The sequence below is a fragment of the Ptychodera flava genome, chromosome 5 (genome assembly GCF_041260155.1).
Source record: "Ptychodera flava strain L36383 chromosome 5, AS_Pfla_20210202, whole genome shotgun sequence".
Taxonomy (NCBI): Eukaryota; Metazoa; Hemichordata; class Enteropneusta; family Ptychoderidae; genus Ptychodera; species Ptychodera flava.
Window position 1 is genome coordinate 17,518,914 of NC_091932.1, and position 19,163 is coordinate 17,538,076.

Sequence of the window (19,163 nt, forward strand, 5' to 3'; positions counted from 1 at the left end):
CGCTTTAAAAACATTATCAACCAAGCATTTTTCTACACAAACGGTTCACGCCGTTACAAATATGTAGCTGTGTTAGGATATAATTATAGATATTTTGTTAAAATACAACTAATGCTTAAGTGTTTTATACCGAGAAAGACATTATCGGTATGCTTGATTTCCCCATCGACAACACGTTGAATTTGGAGGACACATTTTGCAACAGTGTATAGGAATTCCTATGGGTACTAACTTTGCTCTCATGCTTTCCGATTTATTTCTGTTCTCATACGAGGCAGAATTTATCCAGAACCTAATCAAGCAGAAAAAGGTCCCTGTGGCTAGAACTTTCAACCTAACATTTAGACACATATATTCGATGTTATTTCAATGAATAACTTCAAATTCAGTGATCATCTCGCTATGATTTATCCTCGAGAATTAGAGATTAAAGAAACTACAGAAACGACCTCTTCTAATTTACATCTGCTTTCCTTGAAGTTGACTGCAATGGCCACCTTTCTACTAGGCTATATGACAAGAAAGATGGTTTCAACTTTAGTATCACCGATTTGCCACACCACATCAGTAATATTCCACTCTCACCAGCTCATGGGGTATACATTTCCCAGCTTATTCGATATGCAAGAGCATGCAATTCATATGGTGATTTTGTAGAGCGACATGGTCATCTCTCTTATAACTGCTAAATCAAGGTTACACCAGAGAAAGACTTGTCTCTACATTCAAACACTTTTTGGCAGGTATCACAAGCTGGTAGATAAATACAATATCTCTGTTCGAAAAACATTACATTGGGCCTTAGTTGGTGATCACTACCTATTTGACTTACAAACTGATATAAGGCAGGTGCCACATGTTGGGCAGGATGCACTTACTATTTTCGAAACATCTGACATCACTTCTTGGTCTTTTGGCTAGAGGTCCATATATCTTTCTTTCATGAATTCTTTTCCACTGATGTTATATATAAATTAAGCTCGGGTTCGGCTGCTTCAGCATGGAATGGTATAAAATATATGGTTGCTTTACAAAACAAATGGAAACGGGGCTATTAAGATGGGCAATTGTCATTATACTGATCATGAATTCGCCGATAAACTAAATTCATTTGATGTACGGTTTGATGTCCATGATTTTTCGGTGATGCAGAGTAATATCAAAGAAAGTGTAATCACCGATGAACGGGTGCTGATTGACAAAGATAGCGTATTCAAGTCACTTAGAAGCAATAAAACCTGAAAAACCTCAGGTCAAGATAATATCAGCGGTCATGCGTGAAAGTTTTGTGCCGAGCAGCTACGAGACATATTTCATTTCATTTTCCAGCTATCGCTTGACCTTCAAAACGTTCCGAATGTGTGGAAGCGAGCTACTGTTGTACCCGTTGCAAAGAAAAACAATTCCATGGTTTTCAACAATTTTAGGCCAGTTGCGCTCACCTCTCTTGCACTGAAATCAAACGGAAAATCAAACGGAAAATTTTAGATAAAGTTCAGCTCTTGTTAGACCCTTTACAGTTTGCTTATAGGACGGGACGGCGTGTGGAGGACGACGCAGCGTTAACTCTACTGAATCTGGTGTATAAACATCTTGAAGGTAACAAAACACATGCACGTGTTTTATTTGTTGACTTTTCCTGGCATTTAACACTATTTAACCGAACCTGTTTGCCGAAAAACTGTTATCTCGCTCCAATTTGGATCTCACACTGGCAACGTTAACTCTACTGAATCTGGTGTATAAATATCTTGAAGGTAACAAGCACATGCACGTGTTTTATTTGTTGACTTTTCCTCGGCATTTAAGACCATAGAACCGCACCTGCTTGCCGAAAAACTGTTATCTTGGATTTTAGATTTTTTTAACAAACAGGTCAATGTGTGGTGGTTAACAGCTGCTTATCAAACGAATGCTTTACATCAGTAGGCTCGCCTCAGGGTTGCGTTCTCTCCCCTCCTGTATGTACTATATACTGACGACAGTAGAAGTCAATACCAGGACAGACACATTGTGAAGTTTGCTGATGACTACGCCATAGTAAGCTTGCTTAGAGATGGGGCAAAGATCAAGGTTCTATTGTAGATCATTTACTAAGTGTTGTGACAGTTAGTTTCTATCGTTGAATGTCAGTAAAACCAAAGAGATGTCTATCGACTTCAGAAAGGGTCAATCTCCCCTGAGGCCAACAACGACAGAGGGTGCAGAAATTGAAATCGTCAGAAAATACAATTATCTTGGTTCTACTTTGGTTGATAAATTAAAGTGGGAAGAAGATACAGATGTAATATGTGGTAAAGGGCAACTACGTATATTTGTCCTGAGGAAACTGAACCAATTCAATGTACATACATCTCTAGTAGCATTGTTTTACAGATCATTCATTTTTCTATGGTTTGCTGGTACGGCAACTTAAATGAGAAGGGCAAAAAAACTAATAGGTAAGATAGTTAATATTTGCAGCTAACTTTAATACTGGAAAACAACAGACAAGCCTTTCCGAATTGTTTGAGAAACATATTACACGTAAAGCTAACTCTAGCTTGCAATTGAATGCTAAATTTCACACCCATCATGAGTTAGATCCGCTTCCATTTGGTCGTCGTTTCTAGAGTTCCGATTTTAAAAACCAACAGATGAAAACACTTTTTTAAAACAGACCAGTTGGATCTTTGAATAGAGTTAAAAGTTCTGTTTTTATTCATGCATCGCTGTTTTCAGTACATGCACTTTTTAACAATATTTTGGGAAATTTATTCTTGCGCCTATTTGTTATTTGCTTTGGCTCAAATTTTTAAAGTGTTTTGAATATGTCACATTCCTTAGGTCGTATCTTGTTCTGTAGTCTCTTTTATTGTTTTTTGTCACAGTCGCAATTCTAGTTGCCCAAATTGGTACAATAAAGATTGTATTGTATTGTATTGTATTGTATTGTATTGCATTGCATTGCATTGCATTGCATTGCATTGCATTGCATTGCATTGCATTGCATTGCATTGCATTGTATTGTATTGTATTGTATTGTATTGTATTGTATTGTATTGTATTGTATTGTATTGTATTGTATCTATGCACGGTAGTGGTAATAGTGTTACCATTCAAAATTGGATCAATACTTATTCAAGCAATTGGGACCATGGAATATTTGTCATCTTACAAGGAGGTCATCAATTTTTTTGGAATGAATTAGTGAGTATTTTTAGTGATGTGCAGGAAGCATTTGCAAGCCAACCCCCGGCCATAAAAACTAAATGTTTCCTAAATATGGAACGAATATTAGGATGAAACTGATAAAAGTATAAGAATAAAGCTTTTTTCCCTTGAAAATTGCTGAAAGTTTGGTTAAATGCTTTTTTATTCATGGCAGCTTTTCACTACACAGATTAAGAGATGGAGGGTATGGCCTATTTGGGCCAAATATAGGCCATAACCCACCACGTCTATTAAAATTCATGAATTCACTTTTCTTGTTTACGCACAAATTTATATCGATTGGAAATCAGAGAATGGCTGTTACATCAGGCTGACAACCCCCTCATGTAGGCAGTGAATTGAAATTACTCTTTGTCACCCTCGACTCTTTGTTAGACAGTTACGATGCCGAAAAAAGCAAAAAAATTGTTGCTTTTACAAATGCCCTACAAATACGACACTGACGTTCATCTAACAGGGAAAACTATGCAGACCTACCAAAGCCGTTTGTAACGACATTCGAAACACAGTGAGCATGTAACGACCAATATATTCCCAAATGCTTGTCTTATAGCATGGTGGTACTAGCTCCGCTCCAGCAGGCACCATGAACGTAGTAGCGCGCGACTAACCATGGTGGCAGAAGAGACGTTTTTAACTGCATGGACTAACGTACGCGTGACCGAAAATAAATGCACGAAGGTTACTACTAGTATTTACTTAAATTAATTCTTGTCACGGTACCAACCGATGTGCGATGGTTAGCTATTAGCCCTACAGCTAGTGTGAGTCAAGAGTGCTCAGCTATGACAAGCATTGACTACGCAGTAGCCGTACATAGCCCTGCCACGCAGAGTGGACTATAGTGCGTGTAGACGCCGGAGTAGTAGCCGAGCCCTTAGTTTATTGTAAATGTAGTCTTTGATCCTAGCAAAATAAAGTTGCAGACACCTAGGTTTCTGTAAGGCAATTTGATTCCCTCCATTGTGGTGAAGGGCAAAGTAGTCAGGGGAACATGTACACAGAGGTCCACACAGCAGCTACGTTGACAGTAGCCACAGCAGCCTAACCTGAACTTTCCTACGTATACGTATACGTCTTTCTGAAGTACATGACAATGTTGCTTTCCAGGTCACCTAAGTGACTCAACCATAAGGGTGATCAAGATGGCCAGGACAGCCCAGTTTGACCATCCAGGTTCAAGAACCTGGGAAAAGATGCCAAAAGCGTGCGATAGAATTATTGTCGAGATAAACATTGAAAACAGTAGGATTAAGAGACGTGTGACTGGTCCAACCTGTTCAGTTTCTGTGTGCGGAAAAGTTGGAAAGTATTTAACTTTGACTCCGTAGTTTAAGCTCTTTACCAATGTCACATTTTGGAGACTGTACACTAAAATAGAATTCGCCTGCTTTAAATAATACTGTTGTTGTTGCGTAGGAAGTTTTCTCTCTTCGACTCGTCACAAGTAATATCATAACAACACTTTTATTGATCCTAAAGTAATACATTTCTCCGGAAAAAAAAACCAAAAAACAAATAAAAAAACTAGGAAACAATCACGCAGTATTTGCAGCTATTTCAAAGACTTGCATCCGCCTCCCCAAAAAGACACCTTAAAATCTGCACAGGGTTTGGGATCTTGGTGGGTACATAAGCCTTGATTTATTAGGGAAATCACGTACTTTCCACAAAAGATATTGTATTAAACCCAACTATCAAAAAACTGAATGATGGATATTAAACGTCTGGAAAAGGTAACTACAACAAATAGCACTTGTCGATCTGAATCTGAATCTGAATCTGAAAGAATACGTTGAAGGACCAGATAACTGGTATGCATGACAGCGGTTGATTAACCTGAAAAGATATATGTATTAAATGCCTGTGAAAAATGGGGTTAACATTCCTTGTATCATATCTTGACCAGTTTCTACTATTGGTACACGAAGGATGTGATGCGTTGTGGACCGTGTTTAAATGTTGTACACGCGATAAAGGGTCCGGACTTAAGTAGATAAAATTTATCAAGTAGCCCGGGCCCGGGAACCGATGTTTTGACTATTCTTGCAATAAGGAGAAGTAAACCTATATAAAATTTAATACGGTTTTAAACATTTCTTTCTGAATATGCTGATTAACCTCGAATCTAAAAGCACTGTAAATTTGTCAGCAGTGCCTTCCAAAACTAAATATTCAACAAAAGTTGCCTTGCTTTAAAAAACTCTCGACGCAATCAAAATTATTTAATAGCTCATTTCTCCTGTTACTTGCTTATCATTTGTTTCGTCATTAATGTTCTGTAAGTTTAAATTTTCAGTAAAAGTTATGTACTTCTTGTGTATTTTTTACAATGGATTTACTTGTGAATGGTAATCTTATCTATACTGCGCAAAGGGTACTGCGCCTTAAAATTACTGTTACATTAACATTATACCATGGTGCTCATTGAAAAAAGAAAGTGAAGAAACTCGTACGTAAACTTTCGTCCGATCACCAAGATGCATTAGCGTACTGAAGTGATAGTTTGCATTGTTCGGTCATCTCTGCATCATCCCACCATGTATAAACACGTGGTGATGTTCCATGCACTGAACTAATTTTGCTCTTTGTATATTTCTGAGACATGTTCGAAAAGAGTACCAAAATAAGATACCTGATTACTGATGAGACTACTTTTTAAAGATAACAATATCTTCCTCATCTTTGTGGAGAAATAATTTTCCATCTTTCTCGTAACAACATTCTTCCCGCATGAGTGCCATGAAGTCACTAAGTACTCTCTTAGAAACGCTTTTTCGAAAATCAAGAGTTTGCGTCAGAAAATCCAGCAGCATATTTCCTTCTCGAGATTCTTCTTTGAAAATTTCATCGGCTAATAAGGCGTTCTTTTTATAGATGGTGGTTATTTCGACGTCAGGAAGTCTGCGTTGTATCATTCTTCGAAGCGAGGCTGATCCTACACACTGGCGTGATTCTGGGTTTATCATCTTTATCTTGGCAAGCAGCTTTTCCAGGGGACCTTAATTAACAAGACACATGACTTTTGATAATTGTTACGTTCCTAATTACAGATGTAAGCTTGATTTTCTAAGCCGTCCATAGGTAGCTGTTATAATCGGAGTATAATGATAGTCAATGAGCAATGCCCACGGCTATCTCGTGATGTCGTTTGTAAAATTGACACTGCATCTGTAGTAAAAGATCACACAGTCTACAGATCGACCGATTTAATGTGATTTCAATCACCACTAAATATGCCCTGTGCCACCCGCGAGGCCTATAGGCATGCGTATTTCAACAACTATTTAGCCAGGGTAGATTGGCTCAACATTAAACCGAAAAAATTTCGTTCAGTAGTCCACAAAAATGTATGGCTATACTTGGTCATTTTTCCAAAGACAGTAATTGTTAATCGGCCGTAGAAAGACTACATTCAGCATTTTAAACAGTTACATACCAGCAGTGATAGTGTTAAGCAGCAGCCCTCCTTTTTGAAGGCGCTCATAAAGACCAGCTAAAACACCTTGTGGGTCTGACATGTTGTACGCACAGTGTATAGTGTGTATGATGTCGAAGTTGTCCTCAGCTACCCTCGTCTGTGATTCTTCGAGATAATTTTCGATGGTAGTTTGATGGAACTCAAACCTGACTCTTGACCACTGTCCTTGCTCCTGTTTCGATGCAGCCAGTGATTTGAATTTCTCCAGTTCGGCCATGATAGGTTCTACTACAATGTAGTTGATATGGCATTGCTTACTGTGCAAAATGTCAATGATTGGTACATCAGCGTTGCCTGAGTGTATGGATATAAACATAAGATAAACTGAATAAGTAAAATTTAACAGTATGATCATTATGACCAGTATGTTCGTTAAATAATGTCACAGTGCTAAACAAGAAACAAACGCCACGTCCTCGTGCATTGTAGTACGCATGCATGGAAGTATGTAAATGTAGGAACGTGGGTGGGTAGGTCGTTCTGTCTGTCGGGCTGTCTGTCTGTCGGCCTGTCTGTTTTTGTGTGTATGTATGTATGTATGTATGTATGTATGTATGTGTATATGTGTGTGTGTGTGTATGCATACATGCATGCAAGCGTGCAGGCGGGTAGGCAGATAGGTAGGTAGGTAGGTATATACGTATGCGCTTTTGCCTATTACTTTTGGTTTTTATTTGTAATTACTTTAATCTGTTGGTGTATGTACGTTGAATTATTGGGTCTTTGTGTTTGTTAATTTGCTAGTAATACAGAATGAATTACCGATACACATGCAGAATACAGTCGAAACAGACAAAAATACAGTACGCATAAAACAAACGCAACTGTAGTATAGTATTCCAGGGTTTATTATTTACTTAGGGTATCGGCCAACAAATTATTCATTCGGATGTAAGTTTATTTCTTTTTGTCTTTCTTTACATTTGGGTTCATTTGTGTGTCTACCTTTATGGTTGGGTGCTGTTACATTTATAGATGACTGCACATGTTTTATTACGTGTGTGGTTGATGTTATTACAATTACAGTTTTACTAGCTCACATTTGGTTATACCAATGTGAGTTTATCGCATAAGCTGAAGTTGATGGCGTCTGTATGTATGTATGTATGTATGTATGTATGTATGTATGTATGTATGTATGTATGTATGTATGTATGTATGTATGTATGTATGTATGTATGTACGTACAGTATGTCCGTCAACATCAAAAACATGCAAACCGCTGCACGTTTCAGCTTGGTATTTGGTGTGTGGATGCATCCTGGGCTATAGATGGGATTTTGTTCAAATGAAGTCTGCATTGCCAAAATTATGCAAATGAGCTTACAAAATGTGAAAATGGTCAAGAATTAATAACTCGAGAACCGCTGTTTTGATTGCTTTGAAAATTTGTGTGCAAGTACCTTAGGTAAACCTTATACAGTTTTATAAATATTGTGAAGATATCCTTAATTTTGTATTTTTGCTGAATTTTTTGGTGATTTTTCTCATTTTCAGTTAAAATTCTTCTTCTCTGAAACCGCCGGCCCAATCGCTCTCAAATTTGGGTTGGATCTTTGCGAGGGTGTTACTCTTCTTATTTGTTGAAATTATGACAAAATTGGGAAAATTACTATTTTGGAGCAATTTTGTCATTTTTGGTCAAAAAATCTTAAACAGTATTTTCTTTTTAAAAACCCTGGACAGACAGTTTTTATATTTGGTACACAGACGTACAGAGATGGCAATAGTTAGATATGTGGAAATTGTCCTGAAATGTGCAAATTTGTATTTTTAAGACAATATTGTCATTTTTGGTCAAGAAAACTTGTTCTCAAAATTACTTGTTTGATAGCTTTTTAATTTGGTATAAAGTCCCGAGGGATGTTATTAGATAAATTTTCTTCTCAAAGTGTTGGGAAACTGCCAAATTTGTATATTTAGGTAATTTTCTCAGTTTGGTGACCTTAAATGACCTACACCAACCCAGGATATGTTGTGAGACAGTTTCAAACGCTGTGAACATAATTTTGTCATATTTAATATCAATTTGTAGGAAAATTTGATCCAGAAAACAAAGCTGAGGTGATTTTTCATTGCGGACCAATTTTTTCAACTTTTCTATGTAAGACATACAGGAACTGATGAGAAATTTGGATCCAGAATAATTCCAGATATTGTAATCACCGCCCACAGTGGAAGGCATTTCACTATCTGTAACTAACTTAAGTTCTGTTTACATAAGAATGATAACACTCATCGCATTATTAAAAAATCCCCAAAGTTGTAAATTTATTTCCTGTCATCTGGTCTTATGTAATACTGGGTGGAACATTTGATATTTAAGAGGGGGTAGGGTCTAGAAGATTGATGAGGTAGCATTACTTTTTTACCAGATCCTTTGTACATTTTTTTGCCCACTCCCGCATTTTCTTTTTATCAAACCTTCTCTGTCTACTTTTTGTTGTTGACATTTGCTTATGTATTTAGGATCTGCTTGTCCCATTGCTATAGAAGTTGATATGCATGTTCCGAAAGATGACCTCCAGTACCTACCTAAGTTGGAGACCTTATTTGCTTCTGTCATTCTTGTTTTTCCTGGTTTAAATATTTCTCGAATGGACCAATTCAAATCGAATGTGAGCACACTGTCCTTGACGGTATTTTTACATTTATAGAGATTATTATATTTATGAAACTTACAAGTGTCAACATATGATGCAATACTGCGGACACACACTAAAAAATGCAGTTCACTGTACATACCATCGCCTGCTCCGACAGCCAGTACCCTGAGCGAATCTCTTTTTAACTTTAAATTTTCAAACGTTTCGTACACGCTTGTCTGCTGGTCTTCCTTTGGACAATAGCTCATGTACTTCTTGAAGATACGTAATCTATTGAAATATTCTTCCGTATTGTTGTACAAGTTTTTCATCTCTTTCGACATTTTACACTGAAAAAAAGAAATTTTCTTTAATCGAGAAAAAATTGTGGCCTAACACCAGAGGAAAAATTCGTCTTCGATTTTCTTTGGCAAAGACGCAGACGCGGTGAGGGATGCTTTACGAGGCAGCAATATAACCATAGGTGACATCGTTAGATGTAGTGTAGAAACTTTCGCCTTAATAGACGCATAACATATACATGCAGTGTTGACAGAACCAATTTTGGAGCATATCCTCATGCGCCCAGAAGGAAACAAACAGCTCCTAAAAACGTGAACAACAAAAATGCTCTGAAAGCACAGAAATAAATTGCAATGCAGAAGAAGTATATATTTGGCGTAATTAAAAGAAAAACCAACATTGGCTGAAGTAGTAGCGGCAATTCCGAGAAATAATTTAATTATTCTTCCAGGTCTCATGGAAATTCTGCAGTTTCAGTAAGATCATCAATTTGCTGGCGATTTATGATAGACTCGGAACTGTATTACTCCTCCCACGATCGCAAATGCATCGGAACCGAGTAAACCTTTCGCAATTTCAAAACTGCAGTTTGAGTGAAAACGGATTAGTCTTGTCAACACTTTTAGTCCTTCAGGAATAAGCTGTCCAAACGTTCAATTAAGGTAGAAGCGCCTCGGTTACCGGTATTCGGGCTTTCAAATTTTATCATTTCTATTCCGATCAGTCAGAAGAAAACTTTTCAAAGTCTTTTCGAAAATGGAAAATTTTATTTTTCTCCATAAAAGTTAACGCAGGGACGGCGGCCATTTTGAATTTCAAATAACGGTAAACTGTTGGTAATTTTTTACTCTAGTCATCGTATCATGCAATAACTCAGCTTTGTTCAATTAGGTAAATAAAGTCGACACTTTAACTGTATGGTCTTCAGAAAAGCGACGAAGAAAGCACAAAACGTGACGTCATTGGACGAAGGACACTACATTACCCTTTTCATATACGCAGCTACCTCCGAGTCGGTGTTGCAGTGAAACCTGAACGCTGTGAACTGTGTTGACAATGGAAAACACTTCTCTTTTTCCGTCAAGAGACTAAAGTTTGCAGACATTGACATGTTGGGGTATGTGGCACAGCAAAATGTGGATAATCTTCCAGGTTTTCAAGATGCAAACATTGACGAGTTGGCACTGGTGACGTAAACAGTACGGGAAAGGAAGGAGCGATTGCGGAAGCCGTATTCCTGACAAACAATGAGCAATCAAATGGGCGTGCAATCGAATGGGCCTCTTCGGGTTCCCCCAATTGAGATAGAAAGTTCGAGATCATTTTGAAAGCCATGATACCTCTAGTAAAACAAACACTCGGCCTTAATTTTGTGTTTGCATTTTCTTGGCGAATGTTTTCTAAAGTGTTCTAGATACATTAGATACATGCAATAACTTTGATTACAGTACGATCCTCTGCATGTCGTGCTTTCCGATGCCCTACTTGTTTTGGCGTCGGGACAGCGTGAGAAAATGATTAGGAAGTTAACGTTTCTGAATCTGTAGGTCTGATTGGTAAAGATGGCAAACGGTGTATCAAAATTTTTCAACTTGATCGGACTTCAGAATGAAGTACTCTTGTTTTTACTTTATTTGCATATTTCCTTAGTTTTGCTCAATAAATAAAGTAATCCCGGTAAACAAAAACACAGATCGCGACATGTTTTGCAATATGAACACGATTGGAACTAATTTTGGATAATTGGATAATGAATTAATGCCGGTTTAATCTGTAGATGTAAGATCATCTACTTTTCTTTTTAAGTCACGCACTTGCTTTTTTATGAGTATATTGTAATATTGCAACCTTATCTTTAACGCACCAAACAATTTTGAGAAATTTGAACAATATGAAGATCAAATTCTCTAAAATTAGTTCCAATCGTGTTTATGCTTAAGTGTTTTATGTCACCATGCCAAACAACAAGTATAAAGGTTATTCATGCTATATGTTATATTGTTATGTTATATTTATTTATTAAAGTGTCATGTGTGGTCTTAAACAGCTTGGTTGCCACACCCAGCCCCAAGGGCTTACAAGACACTGAACAATAAATAAAGTACATAGATATGAATAGCTCGAAATGTAATTTAAGTATAAGAAGCTTTTTGTCTCATTGAAAATGCATGATAGACATAGGATGCCAATTGGGATGGCATGTCGCTCATTAGAAATTTGAGTTTCTGTTGTACATCAAATGAATCAAATACAGAGCACAAGTTTCTGGCTTTAGAGAACAATTGTTTCCTAATAACATTGTAAAGTGTGCAATCAAAAATAAAATGGAGCTCATCTTCTACTACATTTGGACAAAAATCACATAGTCTTTCCTCTTTAGGCACATTCGTGTAACGCCCAGTTTCAATTTTCAGAGGTAAGATACCAACTCTCAATTGTGCCAAAAGTGATCTTTTTGATCTAGAAATGGGAAATTGTAAATATTTCTCCATTCCATATTCCGTCTTAAACATCAAATATGTACGCAATTTGGGCTTTTCACTCAGTTGGGATGTCCAGTTACTAATATACAACGTTTTTAATGCATCTTTCATGACAGGAATACTACAAACCTCTAAATTACCAAATTTCTCCTGCAAACCAATTTCTGAAAATAAATCAAACATATCTTTAGCCCAGTTTTTATATTTTAAACTGATATCCCAAGTAAAAACTTGCTTAATCATTCTGTTATCAGGCATAACTACTAATCTATTCCAGAGTCTTACCATGTTCAATTTATTCCTCAATAGACAAGGGTCCAAACCCATATCTCCATTTATAGCAAGTATAGGGGCAAATTTGTGGACGCCAAGAAAATATCTTATCGCTCTGTTTTGAATTGACTCACATTTTGAAGAGAAACGGTAGCCCCAAATTGCAGAACAGTAGTCTAAAATTGGAGTAATACAAGAATGAAATAGAGTTGTAAAAGTGTTATATCTAAAATCCTTAAACATGTGTATCTTAGAAATAACTGATCCCAAAGCTCTACCTGCAGCACTTGCTAGGGTTTCAGCAGTCACTTCAAAATTTAAGAACTGATCCAAAACTAAACCCAAATATTTATACTGAGAAACTACGTCAAGATTTGTACCACCAAATTGAAATATAAAGTCTGTTTTCATTTGTCCCATATTTCGAAAATGAACAATTTGTGTTTTGGACTTGTTCATCATCATACGCCACCTTTTGCACCAATCTTGTAGATGGTCAATCATCTTTTGTAAATTTGTCTCATTTTAAGCAAGCAAACAAAATCATCGGCATACAACATAATATTAATTAATGAGTTACCAACTGGGATACCTAAAGCTAAATCATTAATCTCAATTGCTAAATCATTGATAAAATAGAAAAAAGTGTTGGGGAAAGTACATCACCTTGTCTGACTCCATAAGTTGTTGCAAACCAAGACGTAAGGTTTCCGTTTACATTAATACATGATAAAGAGTTACAATACATACTTTTAATAGACTCATAGAACCTCCCATTAATATAATTGCACAATCTAAATGTATTCTTCTTTGTTTGACGTCACCATACACTGGTATTTTTCGAGGAACCGTATAACTTTGAACCAATGCAAGACGTTATACACGAAAACACTCGTATAACATGATATCGGATAATTAAAGCAACGGTTTTTATAAGATGAAAAGTTTTAATGAATGTTCGGTAAAAATACCATATGAAATCAAAAATCTCAAAATTTAAAATTTTGTCAAAACTCATGAATTTGTCATCAAACGAGGGACATCCCTAAGCAGCTTCCACAACTGTATTACCATGATATGATCTCAGTAATATTTGTACTCTCACTTTCTTATTGACCTCATCGATGAGCTATCCGAGGCAATTATTGTCAGTATTTGGCCCCGTTATTTTCAAAATGATTATTCTATCACCTGATTGAGAACGGGAAGAAGACAGACTCCTGCGTATACTTATTATTTGACAAGCGCCAGTACGTCGAAAGTGTAGCCGACAGTTTGATGCAGTTCGAAGTACTTGACATAAATCTTTAAGGTATTATGCACCTCAATAGTGAAAGACTTAAACTTTCGCCCTAGTTTTTTTCTCAACGAAACTCTTAACCATTCTCTCATCAGATCACGCATAAAAATCAGGGGTCACCGTGCAAAGTTTTGTACAAGAGAAACAATTACCAAACATTTACCGATATTTGTAATTCAAAATTGCAGTCAGCCCTATGTTAACTCTATATTGGGGAAAAAGTAACTTTTGGATTTCGAAAACACTAAGACGGTGAAAGTTTTCTCACTGTGAGAACAGCGAAAGAGCCTCCACGAGTTGCTGATCAGAAAAGAATTGTAAAAAATTGAGATTCCGAATATTTTTCTTTGCTCGAGGCGCATGCATTCTACCTTAATAAATTCCTGGAAGACATCGAATAAAACATTTCTACTTTTGCACCTTTCTTCTATGTCTCCAAATATCAAACATTTCTCCTTTTTTTTACAATAATGTGTAACATCGGTATGCAATGATGATTGCTTATAATCGCGCCAATTTTTGCCGTAGGTCGATGAAATATTAAGTTAGTAGGCGCCTCGAAAGCGAAAGACTTCAACTTTTGTTCAAACTTTTCTCCAGGCATGTTTCAACCACTCTCTTTTAAAATGAATAATGAAAAGCGAGGGTCACCATGCAAATTTTGATGTAAGACCTTAGGGAGACTTCAGTAATTACAGTAGGAGGTGGGCCGGGGAATTCCACGTGCTCCTATAATGTAAAATGTGACCCTCCCCTATCCTCCTGTCTAAAATATGACCCTTCCCCATGTCTGACATTCCAAAACTTGACAATCCTCAACCACTGCAGTATTCTCTCCAGGAATAACTGAAACGGTATTAGTTAATTTACATAACTATTTGTTTGATTACAGGGAGCAGGGCGGCTGGCTTTTTGGAGGGAAGGTCGCAATTCATCAAGCAAGCATTTTTGAAGGGACATGATATTTCATACATCTGCAGGAGGGTCATTTTATGTTGTTCAATTATAAGGCGGCAAGACGTGGCTGATATAGAGCTTCATTCAGCAATATATCACAATATACATGGAGTCCATCAGGCAAACTATTGACAATTTTCCACCACAAAACGAGTTATATCTGTATAATATGTCTCATAATATATTTAAATGTACTTTGCTTGAAGTGGGAAGAAAAGGGTACATTTGTGTACAAGTAATTAGATTTTTGTATTTCATCGAAAATGTTAACTCACTGTACATAGTAGTCTATGACAGAACTATGAACAATTTTTTTTCAAATACGAAACTAGGTAAACTATGTATTTAAACTTATGTATGCTTGATTATTGATATTAATGTTCTTGGTTAGACTAGGGTGGTTACAAGTCCATGTGTGTGCAAAAAATTGATTTTGGAATTTCACCGAAATGTGATTCACTATACATAGTAGTCTATGAGAGAGAACTATGAACACTTTTTTAAAATATAAAAACAACAGTTCTGTGCATTTATAGACATTTGATTATTGATTATTGATATACACTTTGCTGTCCGTCCCATATGTTTTTGTTCCGTGTCTTTCATCAGTTTTAAAACTCTTCGAGGTGTTTAATGTAGGATACCACTGCACCTTGTGAAAATTGTTGACTTTATGTTTCGTCGGTGGTTTCCTATTCAGGAAATACCACATGGACAATAGAAGGTTTGGTCGTAAAATAGCTTCTGTTGAAGGTAACTTTCCCACCAAGATAGGTTTGTAAAACGTAACCCTCCCCTTGGACAGTTTTTAAAAAGTGACGCTCCCCCAGTCACCCCGGCCGACCCCCTGTAATTACTACAGGCTCCCTTACTCAACTCAGCGGTTACGGAACCCATCTACATTGTGAATCGTCGAGGCTAATGTTATTGAGCGACATTGCGAAATGGTGAAATGGCGAAATAGCGAAATGAAGAAATAAAGAACCTGAAAAATAGATAAATTAATTACCACCTAATATATGTTTGATACATTGTCAATAACAAATATCGTCACTGAGAATAATAGTAGATCGATTTGAACGCCATCTTAAATATAAAGCACCTTGACATCCTCCGCTAAACCTTAGCTGTCACAGTGCTATCTGTTACCCAAAGATAGCTGTTTCACAGTTTCGCCGTTGGTGGTGTGAAGGCTTATAAACCGTGATAACATGTCGATATAAAGCTAAAGTGAATCATGAACGTTCATGAAGTATTGTTTCCAATTGTTGCCAAGTCAAAAGTCAAATTTAATCTTGACCCGACCTTCAGCCCGTGAATTTGACTCTTCGACTAACAAAATAGCATCAGAAATGATTTCTACAGCTTTGAATACCCCAATAGTATGGAAATCTATGGAAGACCGGTCACGACATGCGACATGCGAGTTTTTTAAACTGCGATCTGCGGTTAGGGTTAGTGTTAGGGTTAGGGTTAGGGGTAGGGTTACCTGCGTCTTTAAACTGTGATCTGCGACCTAACCCTAACCCTAACCCTAACCCTAACACACATGCGCTCCTTAGCCGGGTAGTCTGCTAAGGAGATCAATTTTCGGATCGATCTATCGATCCCGTAGTCGATATGCCCGCCACTGCAACTTTAATACGAACTTCGTATTTAGGTTGCAGTATTTAGGTTTGTATAAGGTTGCAGTCACTGTGGCGGGCATATCGACTACGGGATCAATGGATCGATCCGAAAATTGATCTCCTTAGCAGACTACCCAGCTAAGGAGCGCCTGTGCCCTAACACTAACCCTAACACTAACCCTAACTGCAGATCGCAGTTAAAAAACTCGCATGTAGCATGTCGTGACCGGTCTTCCATAGAAATCCGGTCACGACATGCGGCATGCGACCTGCGACTTCAAAACTGCGACCTGCGTTCGCCAAAACACAACTCAGACACTAAAACACCGAAGCACATACAAGACGAGATGGCTGATGTGTGAAGCCACTTTCCCTTTATCATGTTTATTACATCGCAGTTGTGAAGTCGCAGGTCGCAGTTTGACAAACACGCAGGACGCAGGTCGCTGTTGTGAAGTCGTAGGTTACACCTAGGTCTACATGCCGAAGTCGCAGGTCGCATGTTTCAAACTCGCAGGACGCAGGTTGCAGTTTTGAAGTCGCAGGTCGCATGTCGCATGTCGTGACCGGATTTCCATACAATAGAGAGGTATTACACGTCATACAAAGACATATGGGTCAAAAGTTCGGCGGCCATCTTGGATTATGCAAATTACGATAGTTACCAAGCATTCATTTTTGGCAACCAAGCTAAAATTGTTTCACTACAGGTACCCATATGAATGCAAATAGACTAAAATCTTCATAAGAAAGAACATTTGTTGGTCAAAAGTTAAATTTAAGAGATTATTTGGCGGCCATCTGGGATTACGCAAATTGCGAGAGTTGGCCAACATTATTTTCTAGGCAACCAAGCTAAAATTGTTTCAGGTACCCATATTATCACAAACCAATTATCACAAACCTTACTTTAATAGGAAAGAAAATTTCTAGCTTCATGAAATTTGAAATAGACTATGATGATGTTTCGGGACTAAAGTGGAGTTCTTTAATTAGTCATCTGCACCCTACTATTATGTACCCCTTCTCCCCTTTGATAATTGTCATCTGCCCTCTAAGAGGAGAAGGACGCCAGATCCATTATTGAGAGAGTCAGTCATTGTTGAGAGACTCTGAATGTGTGAGATCGATGTATGGTGTCATAACTGACCCATCATCGATAGAGGTCCCGACGCTTTGTGTTTTCGTACAGGGCATATTTCAGGCTCCATCTTCCGAGATCGGAGGTACCACAAGACATGAGTAAAGCCATATGAGGGCAAATTAGCCAAGGGGGGGGGGGGGGCGCAGTGACAAAATTATCCGGGGAGAATGGTGACATCGAGTGGTGTGAGTCATTTACTTCTTTTAATAGTGGCAATACAATTTGCTGCTAGTCTGATTTATTTCTCTTTCTATTTTTTCAGTTATTTTATTTTTTTCATCTTCATTACGCTATTTCATCATTTCGCCAAAAAAACATCAGGATAAGGTCGGCCGGGCCTGGGAACCCCTATAGCTTTTGTAACAATTACAGAGCTTCCAAGGCCATGAGGTGCCACGGGGATTGACTACAACGCCGGTGCCCATTCTTGCTATATGCACACAAAGGATCGAAGTTTCTAATGCACACTGCCTACACATTACGTTTTCAAGGCACTCAAAATGCACCTGATTTGCAAGCGATCAATTTCAAAATTGTATGCCAAGCTTGACAGTAACGTAACTTATCAACTTTGGGTTTGATTTTACCTACCTTCGAGCAAATGTGCGGAGGAGCGGAAACCTTGACGACGTACTACGGTAACTTCAATCCAATATCAAATTGAATCTTACAGTCACGAAAGTCGGCCAACGTCACCCTTACGATGTGAAGGCCTATGGATCAATCACACGGTCTGTAGAGATTTCTTTGACCAACTACGGCATCATGGGCGTTACATGCCCAGTACTCTACGATAGTTATCAGGCAAGTTATCAAAACAATATTTTATTCTTTATTTATTTCACTGATAGCAGAGCTTTTGTAGGTCAAGCTGCCTTGCCCTCTGATATCGATATTTCAATGGCACGTGTTTCACTGAAGGTTCCAAGACAAGAAAGCAACCTTTTTATGCCAACAATTTTCTAGTGGTTAATATGCTCAGAACCCCAGTAAATTATATATTTTCATAAAGCCTAGATATAGGGAAACATTTTAGTTACCATAGGGTCACCATACCGTTTACATAACTATCACGTGACAAGTAATTTGCATAACCTTTCAAAAATCGGTTTTCCCCATGTTTTGTTTCAATGCTTTTAGATATGTGGCTGAAATTTGTGTGATTGCAAGCTGTCCTTAGGATCTTCAAAAGCATGTCTCAGAATTTTTTAAAACCTTCTTAAACAGTTTTTTATGCCAGAAAAACTTCCAGAGCGGTGAATTTAACCCTTGTTGATTTCTTTAAAATTGTGCTCAAATAAAAACTAAGCAAGATATAAAAAATCTGAGACATACTTTTGAAGAGCGTTGTGACAGCTTGCATTCCAGCAAGTTTGAGTCAGATATTTTGAAGTATTGAGACAAAACATAGGGAAAACCGATTTTTGAAAGGTTATGCAAATTACCTGTCACGTGATAGTTATGTAAACAATGGTGACACTGTGATTACCAAAATCTTCCCCTATATCTAGGCTTTTAGAAAATTTATAATGTACGAGAGTTCTGAGCTTATTAAACATGAGAGAATTGTCAGATTAAAGAGGTCAATTTTTTGTCTTGGAACCTTAACGCACCCGAGTGAACGAACTCTGAAGTGCATCATTGTTCACAGGCTGAGTACCTTGTTTTCATACAATCGTGTTATAATTGTATATACTGAAAGGAGCCATCGGCCGTGCAAAAGAATTGCTGGTGAGCTGATTCTCTTCCAACTTGAAGGAATGAAAGTTGTTACAGTTCACCGTCTCCCTTCGGCT

General features: G+C 37.6%; 1 protein-coding gene across 1 annotated transcript; it reads right to left on the reverse strand.

Annotated features, from left to right (window-relative positions):
- Positions 1-5,265: 5,265 nt before the first annotated feature.
- Positions 5,266-18,110, reverse strand: LOC139133160 (histamine N-methyltransferase-like). Its single transcript, XM_070699589.1, has 4 exons — positions 17,959-18,110; positions 9,440-9,629; positions 6,653-6,988; positions 5,266-6,214 (listed from the first exon to the last, which is right to left on the reverse strand). Exons 2-4 carry the CDS (start codon positions 9,621-9,623, stop codon positions 5,865-5,867), a joined length of 870 nt encoding a protein of 289 aa, XP_070555690.1. The 5' UTR covers positions 9,624-9,629; positions 17,959-18,110; the 3' UTR covers positions 5,266-5,864.
- Positions 18,111-19,163: the final 1,053 nt, after the last annotated feature.

Coding starts and splice junctions, on each gene's coding strand:
- LOC139133160 (XM_070699589.1), bottom strand. CDS start 9,623: ATGTCGAAAGAGATGAAAAACTTGTACAACAATACGGAAGAATATTTC. Junction 6,989..9,439: donor GGCTGTCGGAGCAGGCGATG/GTATGTACAGTG, acceptor CCATACACTCAG/GCAACGCTGATGTACCAATC. Junction 6,215..6,652: donor GCTTAACACTATCACTGCTG/GTATGTAACTGT, acceptor TTGTTAATTAAG/GTCCCCTGGAAAAGCTGCTT.